Here is a 19202-nt window from a genome sequence, read left to right as displayed (position 1 = left end):
TGGGTTACAGGCAGGCGCGCTAACGACTACACCACGGCGCCGAGGCGATTATCACATGCATTAGACAGAAACAAAATTGTCAGCTCTACTTTATCTTACCCAGTATTTGCCGCTGTTCGTTTTACTTTTCTTTTCACCCCATCTGCAATTTATTACAACATATGTTTAACTCCACATACAAGGAAATATTGGCACATGATTGTACCTGCTATTTTGTAACCTTATAGTTTATGTAATACGTGAAAGTCTGCGTTGCTTACCCAATAATTTTCACAGAGTGATACGTGTTGTCTTTCACTTGTTCGACCACAATATTGTCAATTGCCGTGGAAGAGTAGACTCCGCTTTTGTAAACGAAGAAATCAGGTTGTACTCTCATAACAGCTTGCTCAAAAAAGAAAAAAATAGACACTGAAGTGTTAGATTACAAAAATCAAGCAAGTTTCGATAAAGTGGTAATGACTAGTGTACATTCATATACCTTGTACGGGACCGTTTTCAAATATTTCTTTCATAATATTTTCTTCATTGGACGATACTCGATATACGGGAGAGGTTTTGTAAATCTCATTTGATGAAATGACGTTTCCATTCGGGCATATGTGTGCGCCGGATGAATGCGCAACGAGGCCGCAAGATCCGATTCCTTGTGTTGATTTGCTTCTGGATTCAGGGTAGCAAACTGTAGAAACCACTCTGTAATAAAATGTATTTTACGCTATGTTCATTTTGTCATCAGTGACTGACCCTTTTTTTCTCAAATACCACCATGTACGGTCTAATCTTTCTCCTCTGCCTTCGTGACTCGAGAAGCAAGACACGAGGTGCTGGGGTGACAGTTCCACAACCGTAAAGTTTTTCGATTGGATGGCCAATCTATCTGATAATACACCTTCGAATATACAAGTACTGTTAGTTAACAACTACTTTGAACTATGTTCCAACATGCCTTGAACATACAGTCACTGTGTGCTTCTTATATAGTTTTTTGTTTAAGGTATTTTCAGTTTTTAACCGTACTTGTTGTAGAAAATGCCCAAGACGTTCCTTCGTTTTCCTGATCGCGTGGTAGCGACAAAGAGCCTGGCCATTTTGTTCGGGAATCAAACGTTTTTGGTAGATTACTCGACACGGAGAGAGGATGCATTGCGTTCATATTTCTATAAAAAATCATGTCTTGATAAAAATTTTTGATGTTTACCGAAAATATAAAATATGCGATTAACCAAATTTTAAATATGGTTTACCTTACTTCGTCGGGGACTCTCGCTGTGCCAAGTTTATATTTATACCCTTCTAGTTGCGTCAAGCCCCACAGAAACGTAAAATTTGAAGCCGTCCACCCAAAATCACCTACATAAGGAAAATTGGTTATATTTTTGGGTTATTCAGAATGTTGTATATTGCATCGACTTTACTCATACTTCGAACTTAACTACATCAGTGGTCAATATATAAAGCTAAATACAATTGATTATATGTTAATCGGTATTTAATAAAGTGTTGCAGCTCAAACGCCAAGTTGTAAATAATCTACATTTGGTGCTGTTTAGTTCCAATGTTTTCATATTCCCCCCCACCCCATGCTGGTCTGCGTTATGTCACCAAACGGTATGGAACCCCACAAATTACACATTAATCCGATAGACAACTCGCGGCAGCAAACACAATGATAATGGTTCGGCAATTCGATTCACCGGCGAGTGCTTGCTCAGTTTAAACACACTAGGAAAAGAGAGTTCGCTGCCATACATCAAAACCGTAGCGACAACAGCTCGAAATGTCGGTAGCAATACAACTCGTTACTGCTCGTGGTGCAACCCGCCAATGTATTGCTTATTAGCGGTCTAGGTACAAACAAACTATTGGGCGATTTCGACAAATTTGTTTGCGCTTGTGGCGAATTTATGACTGACGTGTCATTGTAGTTTCACCTTTAGATTTGCCCGCGTTTCCTGCTCGAAACAAAGCGTCATTATCCCAGGCGCAGCACTGCTAATGACTCATATCGATTAAACAATGTCTTAGTCTTACTGACATTTATTATGAATTTGCGAACCATTTACCACATATTTTCAATAACAGTTGAAGTAATTTTCTAATTTTACCGTGAAATCGTAAAAAGATTCCTTTTAGGAAGTCTATTTTGCCCATAAAGTAATTTTAACTAAATCAGAAAAGCCGTCTTTGTTGACTTTACCTTCGTTTATAGCTTCGATGACATTCGGGCGAACAAGGCACACATTCTCCTCGCAGTTAAATTGGAAGTAACCATTTATCACATTCTCACAAATGCTGTAAAACAACTATGGTGTAAAGTGCACGTATAGTTCACGTGTTCAATATTAGAGCCTAAATTAGCGTATATAGGCCTTAGGTTTAGGTCAAAACATTTATGGTTGCGCTACGATCGCTGTAAATGAAACGTGTAAACCATTACATTTTAACAAAATAAAATATCGTTTACCAAACGTTGCAGTTCCGACGCTTCTTTGATCCTAACCTGTAGCCAACACCATCGAAGAAGCAAACTAAAAATATAGTATTATTTTAGTATCCTGTTTCAAAATAATCATACGTTTTCTGTGTGGGCACGTTATTAATATTTGCCTATATGTACAGTACCTTGTGTTGAGATGAGATATACCGTTAACATCTATTCTAAATCCCTTACTTTCCTGACCATGTTTTGAAACTTAAACAAGCTTTTTAGATTCGTGAGGATTTATATGGTTATTATTTAATTTTTTTTGCATACTACCAAATGGGACGAGAAAAGACAATGAAACATGTCCTATCTTCTTCCCTACTAAAAGGAAAGGGACGTGTGATCATAATTAATGCGTGAATGGGTTCTTACCGGTTTCAGATATCGGTAAGTGGGTCGTTGTTGGGATTGTAAGGGTTGATAAAGTTCGAGGTTGAGTGGTTGAGGTACTTGGGCTGTTTGTGGTTTGTGGATCAGTCGAGGTAGAAACCGAAAGCGTCACTGATGGAGTTGCAAGTAAAGTAAAGCGCGAACAAATCTGACTGTAGTCGATACAGCAATCCGGTTGCGGTGGTCGATTGCAGAATTCGTCACAATAACAGAATTCCCCGTTCGAACCAACGCGACAGTTTTCATTCCTTCCCTTACAACATGGTTCCCGTTTCCCGAAAAACAAGTTTTGTCTTGACCCGCACAATAGACTATCAGCTGGTTGCCTTCGCGGTCCGCTTGCCATGAATGTACTCTGCTGGATTCTTGATTGCTTGAGAGTATGAGCAATGCCCAATTCTTTTAAACCATCCGACTCTTTTGCTTGGAAGTTGTCAAACGAATTCTGTTTCTCGCTTTCTGGCCAATTGTACTTTCCGGCCCAAATCCCATTGATGATCATACTTGCGGCAATGTTTAAAATGAGGTAATACTGCATGGTGGCTATGGAGGTAATTCCTAATCTTTACAAAACAAATATACGTATAAAGTTACCACAGAGATGTGTTTTTCAAAAATCTGCGAACTTCTTCACTCGATCCACTACATGCCACGCTATATATAAAACTGCAGAACTATCGAGATATATACACAGATTAGACCAAGCCTGACACACAATGAGCACTCCATGCTAACACACGAAAGAGAATTGCTAAACATATCTATGTATATATATTACCTGCAGAAGAAGTGCTTCGCTCGCGAGTGTATATAAAAACTTTTGATAGGCAGCTCAGAACAAAGCTGTAACAGTCAAAACGCGATTTAGGAAACGAGTATTTGTCCGACGTGTGTTGAAAACAAACTGTGTTCGTTTGTACACAGACGTTGTTTGACTAAACGTGGTGCCCTGGGCTAGGCCATTTGCAGCGTTCACGCGCTACGAAAGAAAAATTCTGTCACGGTTACTGATTTAAAAGAAAAGTGGTTTGTGGATCGAGATACAATACGAGAGATTGGGCAGATACGCCATGTTTCCGTTGCTCCCTCAGCGTTGCATTGGCTTCATTCCACATTGCTGCAAGCGTTTATACAAAAGCTTTTATGTTTGTTGAAATTATTGCTCATCTACATACGCATGAACACAATGCTTTGAATAAACTAGGATGCATGACATTGTTTCTGACGTATTAAGTTTGCATTATAATTAATGCTATATTGATACGGTTTGCTAATAAAAACAAATAATTACTTTGCCGAGTGCAATTAAGGTTTTTACATTATTGCTGGGTCATACAGTCTGGTTTGCGCATATTTGGATAGATTTAAAGTATCTTGGGCATCACCTAGCGACAATGAAAAGTTTTTCGCCATGTATAGTATATTGCAGTTACTTAAGTACTTCAACTTGCAACAAAGTAAGTTATATAAAATACATGTTTACGGTTTTTGTAAACTTATAAAGTAATTTACCCAAACAAACCAGAAATATTCATTCTCCATTGTGTCGAGATTTTAAAACATTGTCCTAAAGTACACAGTGGAGCTTTGTCTAATTTCGAGCATTGTTGTGACATAATCGACAGATTCAAGCATTGTTATAATTATTGAATGGTGCTTTTCTTACACTACCGGGATGCAACCTGAATCCTTCAGAGTGCTTTCATGCAAACCTATACCATATGAGTCAGCGCTAAGTTTTCCTTCCTTTCTTATTTAAAAACTTAACACACCACAATAATCTATTGGTGGTAAGAAAGAGTAACGATTTTTCATTGTCCTCCGAAAATTTCTTTGTACTTTGTTTAACACACTAGAGCAAAGCCTTTGTTTTTAATAGTCTAAATTTTCCGGGAATTCTGTTTTGTTCCCTTGCCTATATATACAGAAAGATTTGGTTCATAATCAGTATCTAGAGATTCTAGAATATTTGGACAAAAAAATACATTATGAAGTTTAAGTCCCCCTTTTTGTTTCTGGTTGTAGTAATGCTGGTTGTTCAGGCCGATGCGTGGTTCAGTAGCACTAGCAAAACAACCAATGGGACGACAAGACGTCGTCGATTTTGGGGGTACGCTTTTGTTTCTAGTTGTTTGAAAATATCTTATATAGTTATATAATTAAATTTGTCTGTTATGTATTTTTACGTGGCGGCGCAACTGCAGTTGTTTAACACGCTGCATTTTTTCGAGTTATAGTGTACGAGTTATACCACCACAGAATATACGTGCGACTTTCTGGGGGATTGTTCTTTTTATATTATTTATCAAATGTAAGCCTGAAATCTTGCCCGATGACGATTACGCGCTTGGTAAAACAAATTGAATGGATGAATGTAACTTAATTTATCCTCACGTTGATGGCGGAAAACGACAGTCGTTATAACACAGGTGTTAATACGCTCCGTGCCAGCTCACGAGTTACCATGTATGTTACTTTGTAAGTGATTTTTTGGGGGTGGCCCTTTTTCACTTTTTATGTATGGCCGATAATTTGGACAACCCGTTAGTGATCACTTGGTTAGAGTAACTGCCGTTAAGTGTCTTGCCCAAAGACACATGCGCCCACAATGGTGGCAGATACGAGCCTTGAATCCATTAGGCTACCCTTGATGGGTTACAGGCAGGCGCCCTGTAAGTACTTTGCCATGGCGCCGATATTGAATTGAAAAATTTAATTATATTTCAGGCAGCTAACGTCAAATCTTGGTTCCTTGGTGAGCAGTGGGATCAGATTCTTCGGGGATGAAGCCAGATTGAACGAGTTATTTAATCGGGTATTTTAAAGTTGATTTATTATGGTTGTTATACTTTTGTGTTCAAGTTTAACTTATTGCATATATATTACATATTACAGCAACGGAAGAATTTACTTACAAAAGGTGAAAAGGGCGAACTGGAGGAACTTCTGAAAAGGGTAAGTTATTCAGGATAAATAATAACGTATAAATGAGTATATGCTTCTTATATTCAATATATCACCGAGTTATCTCATAGCCTATTGCGTTAAACTTATACACTGGTCGTTCAGATAAAGGGTCTCAAACAAGAAGATATTTTTGAACTGGAACAGGCCCTTGACGATCTTGGTAAGTTCACAACCGATAGTTCGTTTGTTCTTATTTTATGGAAGGGTGGCTCGAATTATAGTAATATCGTACCTATATAATTTGACAACACTTCCAAAAAATATAATGGAACAAAGGGGGAGCGATTAGGAAACCAGGTGTAATTTAACCAAATCAGTTTAAAATCATTGGTAATTTTAATTAATAAGTTATAACTTATTATTAGCAAAACGCGTAAAGAGCACAACAAAATATTTAACGCTTTAAAAATCAAACATTCTTTTTCTTTGGTCCGCTGCTATGTTTGCATATAAACTTGTAACATCAGGAATCTGATAAAAACTTTTATTAAAGTTTATATTTTAGGAACAAATTCGGTATTGCTGTTCTATATTTTGGACAACTCACTTCTCATAAATTATTTTCAAGCACCTGAGACTGACTTTCGAATATATATACTTTTTATACATTATCTTAAAACGTACTCAACTACAAAGTGGGGGAAGACGGAAGATTTTAGTATTTTTTAGTATTTTAATACTAATCTGTAATTTGTACAACCATTGAAGAAACGTTGTATTCGTTTTGTTGTCATTATGCCAACCTATATAAGCTTTCTAAATTACTATATATATATATGCTTAACTGTAGGAACCAAAGTTGACTTTGAAAAGCTTCTTGGCGACCAACTTGACGAGACAAAGCTTTTCAATTAACAACCTTACGAACACAACGAACATTGAGCGAGGCTGCTATGAAATAGAGTCTTTATTATTGTATTTTCATGGAAAATTTCCAACATAAATAAATGGAACAATGCAAAGATCATTTTTTGTGTAACGGATGTTTTTTAAAGTATAGTACAAATTAGATTCAGCAATATTTTGTTTAATGAATTTGTGCCCCAATAAGTATTTTTTTAAACATAGTATTTTTAGTCTATTTTAACACACGAATAGGAAAAAAAACTAATCTGAAAGTCACAATTAATGTGCCTGTTTGGGCCAATTCTTATCGAGTAATTCTAGGGGCTTTGATTTGGAAATAGGGATCAAGCGTTAGTGTCACTACTGTCCATGCTGCAGACCTTGGTGTAGTAGCAAACCTTGGTATGCTTTAGTTTGAGATTGATTTTGGATATTTCATGATGCGGTTCAAGGATTGCGTAATACACGTGCATGTGATTCTGTGAGGTAAATTTTCCAACGAATAAAGGCGATCGTATCTAAAGACATTATTTTCGTATTTGATGTGTTTTTTTTTTAATAACAATAACAGTATCATATCCTTTGTTTTTGTTTTTATTTTAACAAACATCGTTATGAGTCTTATAGCCCGCATAACACCATTAGGGTTAACATCATCGTGTGTTTAGCAATACTACATGGACAGAAGTAAGTTACGAGATGCTTTAAAGCTTGATTTCTTGATTCAAGAGATTAAAGGTTTGGAAAATTTGCCAAGTAGTGACGTAAGTGATACGAACGAAGATGACAACGATATAAGCATTACTGACGATGGACCAGTTTTCTGTCCAAGTGGCCTTGGTACTAGTTTAGATACTGTTATCAAAACAGATAGACAATGGTTAAAAGATATTATATGTGATGAATCATCAGATTCTGAAACTGATGATGAATATTTAGAACACGAACTTCGCCTGCGAAATTCTGTTAAGTTTTATAGAAAAACTCTTCAAGCTGACCCGTATTTATCAAAATACATGTACTTTGGCTCGGATGTGCACACGGGAGATGAAAAGTGGTTCACTAATTTTGAAAGTGTTGTCGGTAAATATAAACTAAAAGGAAACAAATCCAGAAAACCTGGGAAATCAAGGGAGGATCTCTCTGAACTGGATTTGGAGATGCATGATGCATTTATGTCGCCAAAATTTAAACTTGAGCAAAGATTTACAAGTAATAGTCAGTGGCATTTGCTTGGGCAAAACATGCAATTCAACATGAATTTAGTTCGGCAAAGGGTGTGGAAAACTATAGCAAAAAGAGAAATTCCAAAAGCCCACAAGCAACGCTGTCGCAATCAAGTTGCAAAAATATCATCATTAAAAAAGCTTTGCAAAGAAACGGCACAGTATGTACGGAACAAGTCAAAAACAAAGTTATCAAAAGAGGCAGCAACAAATTCTTCTAGACGTCAAATGCGAGAACATGGTTTAAAACAAATACCACCAGAGAGGTGTAAGAAAAGGCAGACAAAAAAAGCTGTCACAACCTGATACCTGTTTTAATAAACACTGTATTTATCCCAATTTCTAACCACATTATTTTTCATATCTAGACCTTTTGGAATTTTTATTGTTTTAGGACAATTTTGGGGAAACTGGTAATTATAAAAAGGAAAAGATTTTCTGACTAAATTTGATGAAGGAACCGTTATTTTATCCTTAAGTCTTGAAAAGAAAAACAACAAAATTCCGTCGTTAACACAAACAAAGACAGTGTCTGTTGAAGCAATTTTCGTAAGTGGTACAATCTGTCTACTATATGCTTTCCAAATAGATTTACCTTTAATCCGAATTTTACTTATGAGTAGGACTAAAGGTTCTGTAATTGCCCATGTCACTAATATTACGATTAGTAAAATATATTATAGACTATAGAGCAATGGTATTTTCAATGAATAGCCTACTTCTTCTAATAAACAAAAAACTGTACACATTTCTTAAGTTACACCATATTTAATTAAACATATGCATTTTATATTTACAGTCTAGTTTGGCAAGCAAGTACATCTCCAGGCAGGAAGGTCTCTGTCTTTACAAACCACAGCTTGACTTCAACTTTGATCCACCGTGGGACCCCAGCTAGCACCTCCTGGGCATATTTTTAGTTCGTTGTGTATATAACATCACCTAATGTAAGAAAAACCCTATATTTCTAACTTACACAGTCCTATAATTAATTCATTACTTGTTTTTATTAGTTTGCAGATATAAAGCTTTTGTGTACCACACTTATCAACTTTTCCAAACATTTTCACCCAAACAAAATGAAGCAAGATTGTAGTGTTGAAACTTCTGCTGTTGAAATATACCCAACAATAAACACCAGTGAAATCATTGCATCCAAGATTTTAAATGATGGACGTGAGGTAAGTTATGTTTATGTAATGCTTTGGGAAAAAGGTGTATATATTTTTAAGCACGTTAGTGGTCATATAGATTCTTTTTTGTTGAACTGTTGTTGTTGTTGTTGTTGTTTTTTTCGTGACTTTTTCCGTATTTATCACAATTCTTAATTCCAGCATTTTTCTTTATTCTCTTGATTGAAATCAAATCATAATATATATTTATAATTTTTAGACTAAATTTTCAGATTTAATACCGCACGATGAGCGGTTAATTAATGATTACTTTCCTCCTGCACTTTACCTAGCGGAAACACTGTCTGGGAGTTTTGCGAGGAACGATGGCACGTGTTGTATCCACACAACGAGTCACGACTGAATCAAACTATTAGCATTTATGTGGGGACGCATTAAATGCACTACTCTAATACCGTATTACCATTAATCGTAATTGAAACATCATTTTTAATTCAACATCATATGATTAATATTAACTTCTAACATTACCAATTACTACGTGATTACAGTTTGTCAAAATTCATGAAAACAAACGTTTTTAAGCGACGACAACGTTAACTAGTGTAAGTTTACAATAAACACATGGTACAGGAGTTGTACAAAGCGTATTTACACATATTCTTTAATCTTTACCAATCACTCAATCCTCATACGTCATAAGTTTGATTAGTTATAATACATCTATAAATTCATTGTACCTACTGCTCGGCAGTCGCAAATGACGACTAGAACCCGTTTTTGATCGAGCCCAGTCGACCGTTGTAGTAAAAGGATTAATTAATATAGCAGTGTGGGGGTAGATGGGACACCTTTTCATTTTGTTTTCTCTTTTCATTTGGTAGTAAACAAAGAACATTTAATGAATTATAAAACCCTATCTTCACGACTTCCACAGACCATTGTTAATTGTTTAAAGCACGATCAGGCTATTTGGATATTATGTGTTAAAGGTGTCCCATCTTCCCCGACTCTACTATCTTATGCTAATTAGTTTAAAACGTGCTCATTCATTAGATCTGTGATCTCTTGTATTTTATTAAATATAATATATATATATTCCATTTTTGAATATTCTATTTTTCAATATTGGTAGATAATTTCTTCGTCTTTTAAAGAAAACTAAGAAACTACTATAAGTGAACGTATGAACATTTTTGTGAACACCTGTTTCAAAATGCATATTTGCATTACTCCTCCCCAGGGGTTAACACTTGACCGAGAAAAAAATATTTTTAATAGTCTTATCTTGTTATATAATATATGTTATATATAATGTAATATTATAGTTTTTATGCATGTAGTTGCGATTACAGATACAGTTACCTGCTAAAATATTATTTCCAATGATCTTATTTAAAAAGAAATCATTAGTATTTGTATTCTGTATGCTGCTAATGTTGGGTTAACTAATATATACATCGGCTTGTTCGTTTATTAAAAAAAAATGTAATATCCATTTATAACTAGGACCATGATAATGGCTTTTTCATATGTGATCTTGGCGATGTTATGAAAAAATATATCCGCTGGCAGAAGAATTTCCCCAGGGTCATTCCTCATTATGCAATCAAATGCAATCCAGATGAAATCCTTCTTAAGATGTTAATTGGTCTCGGCACTGGCTTTGACTGTGCAAGCAAGGTATGTATTATATATAATATATTTATATATCTATATAGGAATATTTAATGTGGACATTCCAGCCAAAAAAATAGCAGGTGCCTAAATCAAACACAAAATGAAAGATTTTATTATACATTGGTTGCATCTCTCAATAATTTTAGGTTTGTCAGGGTCTGACTCTGGTTATTAATATTTTATATAACATGACTCGTGACTATGGAATATATAACAGAAGCTATCTTTACTGTGGCTAAGTGCTGCTCTGGAAATAGGCATGCCGCATGATAAGTGGTTCAAGACAACAGGCATGGATGGTACTTAAAAAGAAAGTAGCCTGTAAAAGCTTAAACTAAATACTGCATGAGAGGACTTGCGATCTAGTATTGAATATTTAGTCCTTTAAGCATTATGTACTCTTTCAAATTCAAGCATATAAATATTTAATACAACCTTTTTAAAGTAACCAGTTAGCATTTGTTATTCTAAGCCAATTATCTGTTTACAATTACATTATCCATAGTAGAGCAATTATGCTATTTGGGTAATTGGAAATTTTTCATAAAATTTTAATGCTGGTATTTAAATATTTTGTTCGTCAGTCTTTTCTAATATATTTCTTGGTTTTAATCTTTAGTCGGAAATTCGGCAAATGCTCGCCCTTGGTGCGCGACCGGAACAAATCATTTTTGCAAATCCGTGCAAGCAAGCCTCTCATGTGAGGTATGCCAGAGATAACAATGTCAAGAGAATTGTATTTGACAATGTTGAAGAACTGATCAAAATGAAGAAGAATTTTCCAACAGCAGAGTAAGTTTATGAAGTTTAATTATATTATAACAACGGCTGCATATTGATTTTTCTGTTTAAAGTTAGTTCATATCCACAATTTCTCATTTTGAAAACTGAATTATACTGCCATTACTGCCTTTTAGAAACTAAAAATATGCATAACGAAACACTATAACTTGTAATAATGTATGCAACAGTATTGTTTTTGCTGGAAATTTGTTTCTAAAGTCATTCACAGCCAAGTATATGTTTTAGTCTAGTTCTTCGCATCCAAACTGACGATTCTCAATCCATCTGCCGCTTCAGCATGAAGTATGGCGCTCATCCTGATGTATGCAAACAACTGCTGGATACTGCTCACAAAATGAATCTGAACGTTGTGGGAATAAGGTATGAAGTGACGGATCACAGTCTGATTAAACATCACTTATGTTTTTAACATGTTTAAACACTTTTATGTTAAAGGTAAGCTTTAATGCTTACTGTATTGAATAAATTAACCCAGTAAGTAGCAACCTGAAAAGTATGTGGGCCCCCAATGCCAAGAAAAAGTTGCCAGTGCCCATCACTCCAACTGTACATAACATAGGTGGTAACTGACAATAGAATATGCCGTTTAATAAGTGCAGTAGACAACTTTTCAACGACAATTCATTATCAAAATGCTAAAACAAACATAAGGTTTAACCTATAATCGAATAATAAATTAAGGACCCACCACATTATAGGCCCATTCGTGACATTAACCTGGGTATATGTATAGCTTCCACGTTGGCAGTGGTTGCCAGGATGTACAAGCGTTCGTCAAAGCCTTGCAGAACGCGCGGGTCCTGTTTGATTATGCAGAGTGCATCGGATATAAGCTCAACCTGCTTGACATTGGTGGCGGATTCCCTGGAACTGAAGACGTGAATTTAAAGTTTGAAGAGGTTTGATCAACTTGTGGTCTGGTGGTATAATAGCGTTATATAATTTTAATTTGGTTAACACTGTGCTTGGCTATGTTTATGCATTGATGTTGTTCTTGTTTGGCATATTTTTTTTAACAGAATGTGTTGTTGAAAATGACATAAGAAGCAAAATTGGTCTTTCTATAACCAGTTTTCAGTGCTTAAAGTGCAGCTGATTAATGATTTTTTTATAGTCAAAGGTGTTAAAAACAGACAGAAACATGTCCTTCCAATGTATTCATAGTACTTTACTTTTATTTTAAGCGTTGCTATAAATACACTGCAGATACTTTAATTGGAAAGTTCTAATAAATTGTGTTATTCTGTTGCATTAAAATCAGCACGACTAGTTTTATTTAGTACAACGGACGTCGTTCAAAACAACAACATAATGACTGAAAACCCGCACGAACCGCATAACCTTTTAAACAGGTTCAACCTTTTAGGTGCATTTTCAAACTAGTTTAAAACTTCACACGTTTTTACTTGAATAATGCTTTGCTGTTATGAGTGTCATGCCAGACGGTCTACTCTAATGGCATATTAAAATTACACAATTTGGCACTTTACATATGAGTTAACTCATGCGACCTACAGATTGCATCCGTTGTCAACATGACACTGAAAGAGCTATTTCCAATGGAGGAATTTCCGCACGTGGATGTAATAGCAGAGCCAGGTCGGTATTTCGCAGCTTCGGCTTACACATTGGCATCCAACATTATCGCAAAGCGCGAAGTAATGCGAGACGTAACCGAAGAAACAGTTTGCGAACAAACAGGTGATTTCTGAATAGACATTACTATAATAATGAACGTTGGTAGTTGTTTGAACTGGTAGCTTCCAGCTTATGTACCGGTATGCGTCATCGGCACTTAAACCATCCTGTTTATAACTGTTTCAGTTTTATAGTGTTGGTTTTATTATACGACCTTTTATATTGCACCACACAGTAAATATGTCCTGCTGGTTACAACACCCAGATACCGAACAACATGCGTCATATCAAAATATGACACCGTGTTATACATCCAGGGCACACCGATACAATTGAAAACCGATCTTCACCAACACGGTGTGACGAACCAGCTTACATGTATTACATCAATGATGGCTTGTACGGATCCTTCAATTGCTTGTTCTATGACCACGCTCATGTGACGCCAAAACTCCTCAAGGTAAAGTTATAACTCGACCAAATTCCACGAACACTGCTCTTGTATTGCAACATACGCGGGTGACGTCATTTGTGTTTGTTTAGACAAAGTTCGTTCATAAACAAGATTCTGTTTGAAATCGCATTTAATACAAACATTCATTCATAGCTATTTTGAATAAAATCAATAAAATCATACACCTATTTCCCGTGTTTAATAACATGGTATTGTGCATCTGATTTCGTTGCCCTTTATTTTATTCAAATCGATATATTGGACATATAGGAATGTATTTGATCCGTTCTTATCCGACTTCAAGTGTACGCTGGTTCTATAAGTCTGTATCTATTTTGGCAGCCTGTTTAATGCAGAACATTTTAAATTAATCTTCCATTTTCGTTTACGATCGCTCGGCTTTGTCAAAATAATATGTAAATAAAGAAGTAAACTCCTTGATACAGTATATCTGTTCGCATACCACTCTTACCAACAAATGTTTTTTCACTAAATCCAAAAAATATATATTGAGTGAAACGAGACATGCCTTATTCCCAGATCCATTGGCGTATCCCAATATGTTATTATTTTTCTGCAGGAGCCAAGTGAAATAGACATGCTATACTCGTCCAGTGTGTGGGGTCCGACATGCGATGGTTTAGATCGCATATGCGAGCTTGTTCAGTTGCCTCAACTGGATGTTGGAAACTGGATTTTGTGGGAGGGTGGGTATTTTCGCTGTATTTTATATCTGTTTCGTGGCGGTGAGTTCCTACGACGTGGCGTGGGGTTTATATCAGAGTTGACCTATTATCAAAAAATTCGCTTTTATTTAAATTGTCGAACTCGAGTTACCGGTGACGTGGCTGAAAATTAGGACAACCTATTAGTGACAATTCGTTACCGCACGCTCCCTAACACGCCCCACGTGCCCACAAATTGCGTATTATAATAGATCAGGTGGATCCCGTCACCAAAATACGTTTTCATATGTTTTCAACCCAAGTTATTGCCGTAAAACACACGTTAGGCACCATGTTTACTAATGTTATTTTATATTTTTACAGACATGGGCGCTTATACCATGGCAGCCGGTTCTTCATTCAATGGTTTCAAAACTAGCAAGGTTTATTATGTGATTTCGGATCTCGAGAAGTGAGTACTTTGTGTGGTTATCGTGTGTTTACTTTTATTTACCTCTCTTTTTCCCAGCAATTTGCTGCAGGATCAAATTGCAAAGAAGGAATTACCTGGCGTCGTCTTCGGACCTGCATCTGTAGATGATACCAGCAGCTCTGAGGTATATGTTTGTTATCTGTACTATGTTACGTAGAACTGTAGTTCTCAAAACTGGGCGAAGTTTCTCAAACTGTGCGCCGCTGCATATTGGCGTCCCATGTAACTTACTAACCACTAATATTGCCTAACTTTAACTGTGGCTTATTACAAATTGCTTATCACAAAATCTAGGCATGTGTTGCGTAATTGCAAAATGCGAATTCCGCAAAATCTGGCCCCTTCCCAACCAGTGCACCTACGTATGACCTAAAGATCCTAAACCAGTGGTTCTTAAACTGGGGGCGTGTAACACTTGGAAGGGGGGCGCGAAAAACTATAAAATAAAGTGTTATATATCTTATTACAGTGGTGTTCAAAAGGCTTAAATACGACGCACGCAAAAGTTAAATTAAAATAGCAAACCTTTAAGTCTGTTTTTAAACCTCTTACACATGCAAAATGATGAGGTGTCATTGTCAATCCCTATTATGACGCAAATAATCGCCGTGTGAATTGCTATTATGTCTTAATTAATTGCCAGACAAAACATTCGCTATTATAATGCAATGAATCCCTACTATTTCTTAACAAACAGTCTACCTGGCTAAGAAAAACAAGGTAAATATAGACTAAACTATAACGCAAACGTAAACGAAACGGGTATTTGATTTCACTTTTGCGTTGATCGCGATAAATGTGTTTTACGCAATAATACAGGTACAGTCAACCAACAGGGCGCGGTTTAAAGCATGTCCAATATGTCAGGTTTGGCTGTGGTGGATTATGGCAGAAATTAATTAAACACCACTGTGATAATTTAACAAAAAGGGGGGGGGGCGCAAGTTTGTTGAGATCTTCATTGGGGGGCGTGCTTCAAAAAGTTTAAGAACCCCTGTCCTAAACAATTAAGAACTTTATACTGTCCGAAATATCTGCTTCAGTTCGCCATCACCATAACTGATCGTTCGGTAAAACAACGTGTCACGTTTTTACACGTGACGGATGGATTACTAGTTGAAATTAATTATCAAAGGCGTCTTGAAGCTGGTCCCATTAATCCACCTAAAACGTCGTGCCTGTTTTCTCGTATTCCCAACAACATGTTACTTAGGCAGCACTCCACGTTTTCAGTTGCTTCACTCTCGAATCTCATTTATTCCGTTTTATTCATTCTCTGTATCGTTCTCTTCGTCTCTTATTGAACACGTTAGTGGTCATATAGATCCTTTTTCGTCAAACAGTTGTTGCTGTTGTTTTTTGGACGACTTTTCTCCGCACTAACCTCAATTTTTATTTCTAGCATTTATTCTGTATTCTTTTGATTGAAATCAAATCGTAATATATATTTATAATTTTTGGACTAAATTTTCAGATTTAAAACCGCACGATGAGCGATTAATTAACGATTACTTTCTTCATGCACTTTACATAGCGGAAACACTGTCTGGCAGTTTGGCGAGAAACGACGGCACGTGTTGTATCCACACAACGATTCATCAAACTATTAGCATTTAATTGGGGACGCATTAAATGCACTACTCTTATACCGTACTATCATTAATCGTAAATGAAACATTATTTTTAATTCAACATTATATGATTCATATTAACTTCTAACATTACTTAATAACTGCGTGATTACGGTTTTATCAAAATTCATGAAAACACAGTCACCAACGGCGACTAGAACCCGTTTTGTTGGTTACTTCAGATTTGTTTTTGATCGAGCCCAGTCGACCGTTGTAGTAAAAGGATTAATTAAATTAATATAGCAGGGTGGGGCTAGATGGGACACCTTTTCATTATGTTTTCTCTTCTTCTATTTGGTAGTAAACAAAGAACATTTAATGAATTATAAAACAATATTCTCACGACTTCCACAGACCGTTGTTAATTGTTTAAAACACGATCAGGCTATTTGGATATTTTGTGTTAAAGGTGTCCCATCTTCCCCGACTCTACTATCTTATGCTAATTAGTTTAAAACGTGCTCAATCATTAGATCTGTGATCTGTTGTCGTATTTTTTATACGAATAAAACGGCAATTCCTCCAAACCAGAGCTTTTATTTTAAAATAAAACCCTCTAAGTTACATACGGGGTAACTAAGCGATTTCGTTGTATACAATACAACCCTGGTAATAAAACAAGTGTCGTTGCCCCGCCATACGAAGATATACGCATGTTACATTATTCATTCAACCTAAATCGTATTTTTAACCTCCAGGACGAACCGTGTGGCGATATAGATACTTTCTACAACAAGCAATTGTCGTCCTACCCGTCCTTGTTGACCAAGATGCAATGTACGAAGCTTGTCGTATCCCAGTTGAAGTTTAGAATTTATAACATGATTTTAAGGTGCTATGGTTTCAGCAACACGTTCACACTGGTCTTAACTTTCGTTTGGGTTAAACACTCGTTAAAAGCACGAATTCTTAGAAATGTAATATCATTATCTAAATTGTGTACACAACTGTCTTTTATCTGCAAAATTTGGTGATATTATATCACATAATGAATGTGTACATATATGTGCGTGCTTGTGTGTGTGTGTGTGTGTGTGTGTGTGCTTGTGTGTTTCGAAACCATGTCACACGTCATCAGTTTCCTCAAAACATGAATAACCAAACGCAGTAAAACTGCAATTAACGATAATTCTACTTATTTAGCTAATGATCAACTGTAATATAGATGATTTTGTATATAACACCCGTAATGCCAACCAACGTTCTGCGATTTGATGATGGTTTTCGTTTAATTTCTTCATATACTTGGTAAAAGGTCTTATTAGTTTTAAATCTGTGGTTTTGATTTCGTTTGGTGTTTATTTACACGGATTTTACCAGGGTAACCTGTAGATTGAATATTTGGATTTTGTAAATACATAAATTTGTTGCGTACTCGCGATGATGTTTATCTTACAAACCACAGAAAACGAATGTAGTTTTAACAAAACCGTGTCAGTGTAAATTCAGTTATTTCTCGTGCACTTCCGCAGTCATTTTCAGCTTATTTCTCCTATCCGTTTCAAGCATGAATAGAATTGTTACTTATCCAGTTTTTTGACTCCTGACCTATTTAAAAAATGGAAGTTCAATCACAAAGGTTTTATTTGTGGTCCTCCATGTCTTATTGTGCTAATATTAGCATGTGGAGTTTTCATAAATCCTTCATATTGCTTCCTCATGCGGTGTTTTACACCGGGATGGACGTGTTATATAAGAACGGTGGGCATGTGGTCATGGTAGACTTTTGGAGAAGGGTAAGGGCAAATCATGGTTATTTTTGTTGCCGTAGATTTGTATAATGTTTTACTATTTTGCTGATTAGAATTATAGACTGTGCATGATTAAAAGAGATATAGACTGCCTATGATAAAGCTAAATATTGTTGTGAAGTTGTTGGTGTTTGTAACATTATATTGTGGATATTTGATATAAAAATCGAACCAAAGGAAGTTGAAATAATATAAAGAATATGTGGTGCAGTACAGATAAAATTCGCGGGTAAATGGAAACGAATGGCTGTCTTTAATTTCGCCTTGCCGCTAGGTGGCAGCAAGGGAATGCAAAAACCGTTCTATTCGCACGTAAAAATTCAAACATTATTTGCGCTCTCTTTTTTCAGTACTAGACACTAACGCCCCTTGTTCAAAACCCAGTCTTTTGAATTCCAGCGGCTCTTGGTTCTTGAAACATTAGAATTCCTGAATTACAAGCAATGCAGCAGTAATAGGCCGCGCTACCGGTTTTAACTCTCATGGGAGCAATGGCAAGGTCGCTTAACGAGTTGTGCTGCGAGTGTCACATTGGCAGAGGTGCGAATGACTCATTACGACAGCGATAATAGAATTAGGACTTTGAAGTGTCGCGATCTCACCATTGACCCAGGCATCCTGCGCCAGGATACCGTATTAATATCCACATCAGAAACTGCTTACGCCCGGCCGTTTACAATAATGAGGGCATTGAATTTTCCCTGCGCGAATCTGGTCGGTTTCTTGCGTAGACTTGATGTCATTTCTATTTTAAAATGCAATTTAGTTCTGCCACAGCATGCGTGACTAATTCTACGGAAAGTCGTCGGTTGAGACCAAGTTGAAAGCTCAGGAAATGAGAGATAATGTGCTCGGGGCCGGAAGCGGCCAGAGCCGACTTGAAAAATTCACCTCACCGTATCCTTGGCAAATGGGATTGGTTCAAGGTATACTACAGCATGTCACGAAATCAGTATTTAGCGGGCGGTACCTCAAATGCTTAGCGAAATCGAACATACAACTTTGTATTGTGTGGCGAATATATCTAGCGGAATCG

At 36.3% G+C, this 19202-nt stretch overlaps 4 protein-coding genes across 4 annotated transcripts in view; 3 read left to right on the top strand and 1 right to left on the bottom strand.

Moving 5' to 3' along the window:
* LOC100185298 (tubulointerstitial nephritis antigen) overlaps positions 1 to 3645 on the bottom strand; it is a 4050-nt gene extending 405 nt beyond the window's left edge. Inside the window, exons 1-9 of the mRNA XM_026836807.1 lie at positions 2861 to 3645; positions 2468 to 2531; positions 2201 to 2295; positions 1248 to 1353; positions 1021 to 1160; positions 748 to 892; positions 482 to 696; positions 261 to 384; positions 100 to 142 (exon numbers count right to left, since the gene is read on the bottom strand). Of these exons, the coding sequence (XP_026692608.1) occupies positions 100 to 142; positions 261 to 384; positions 482 to 696; positions 748 to 892; positions 1021 to 1160; positions 1248 to 1353; positions 2201 to 2295; positions 2468 to 2531; positions 2861 to 3416 (1488 nt within the window). The 5' untranslated portion in view covers positions 3417 to 3645. The remainder of the gene's footprint in view (positions 1 to 99; positions 143 to 260; positions 385 to 481; positions 697 to 747; positions 893 to 1020; positions 1161 to 1247; positions 1354 to 2200; positions 2296 to 2467; positions 2532 to 2860) is intronic.
* Positions 3646 to 4783: 1138 nt separating this feature from the next.
* LOC100184483 lies at positions 4784 to 6812 on the top strand. Its single transcript, XM_002131390.3, has 5 exons — positions 4784 to 4988; positions 5606 to 5693; positions 5774 to 5833; positions 5948 to 6005; positions 6636 to 6812. Exons 1-5 carry the CDS (start codon positions 4867 to 4869, stop codon positions 6698 to 6700), a joined length of 393 nt encoding a protein of 130 aa, XP_002131426.1. The 5' UTR covers positions 4784 to 4866; the 3' UTR covers positions 6701 to 6812.
* Positions 6813 to 7092: 280 nt separating this feature from the next.
* Positions 7093 to 8284, top strand: LOC113474401 (chromatin-remodeling ATPase INO80-like). Its single transcript, XM_026835334.1, has 2 exons — positions 7093 to 7177; positions 7360 to 8284. Exon 2 carries the CDS (start codon positions 7369 to 7371, stop codon positions 8221 to 8223), a length of 855 nt encoding a protein of 284 aa, XP_026691135.1. The 5' UTR covers positions 7093 to 7177; positions 7360 to 7368; the 3' UTR covers positions 8224 to 8284.
* LOC100186880 (ornithine decarboxylase) lies at positions 7171 to 17789 on the top strand. The gene is made up of 13 exons (XM_002131347.4): positions 7171 to 8466; positions 8717 to 8864; positions 8931 to 9098; positions 10560 to 10733; positions 11350 to 11522; positions 11760 to 11894; positions 12268 to 12433; positions 13052 to 13235; positions 13490 to 13632; positions 14207 to 14333; positions 14676 to 14763; positions 14821 to 14908; positions 17114 to 17789. The coding sequence occupies exons 3-13, from the start codon at positions 8997 to 8999 to the stop codon at positions 17387 to 17389; spliced, it is 1656 nt and encodes a 551-aa protein (XP_002131383.1). The 5' UTR covers positions 7171 to 8466; positions 8717 to 8864; positions 8931 to 8996; the 3' UTR covers positions 17390 to 17789.
* Positions 17790 to 19202: the final 1413 nt, after the last annotated feature.

This window comes from Ciona intestinalis, chromosome 1 (genome assembly GCF_000224145.3).
Source record: "Ciona intestinalis chromosome 1, KH, whole genome shotgun sequence".
In the NCBI taxonomy this organism is placed as follows: Eukaryota; Metazoa; Chordata; class Ascidiacea; order Phlebobranchia; family Cionidae; genus Ciona; species Ciona intestinalis.
Note: the sequence above shows the minus strand (reverse complement) of the source record. Positions and strands in the feature narration are given on the sequence as shown.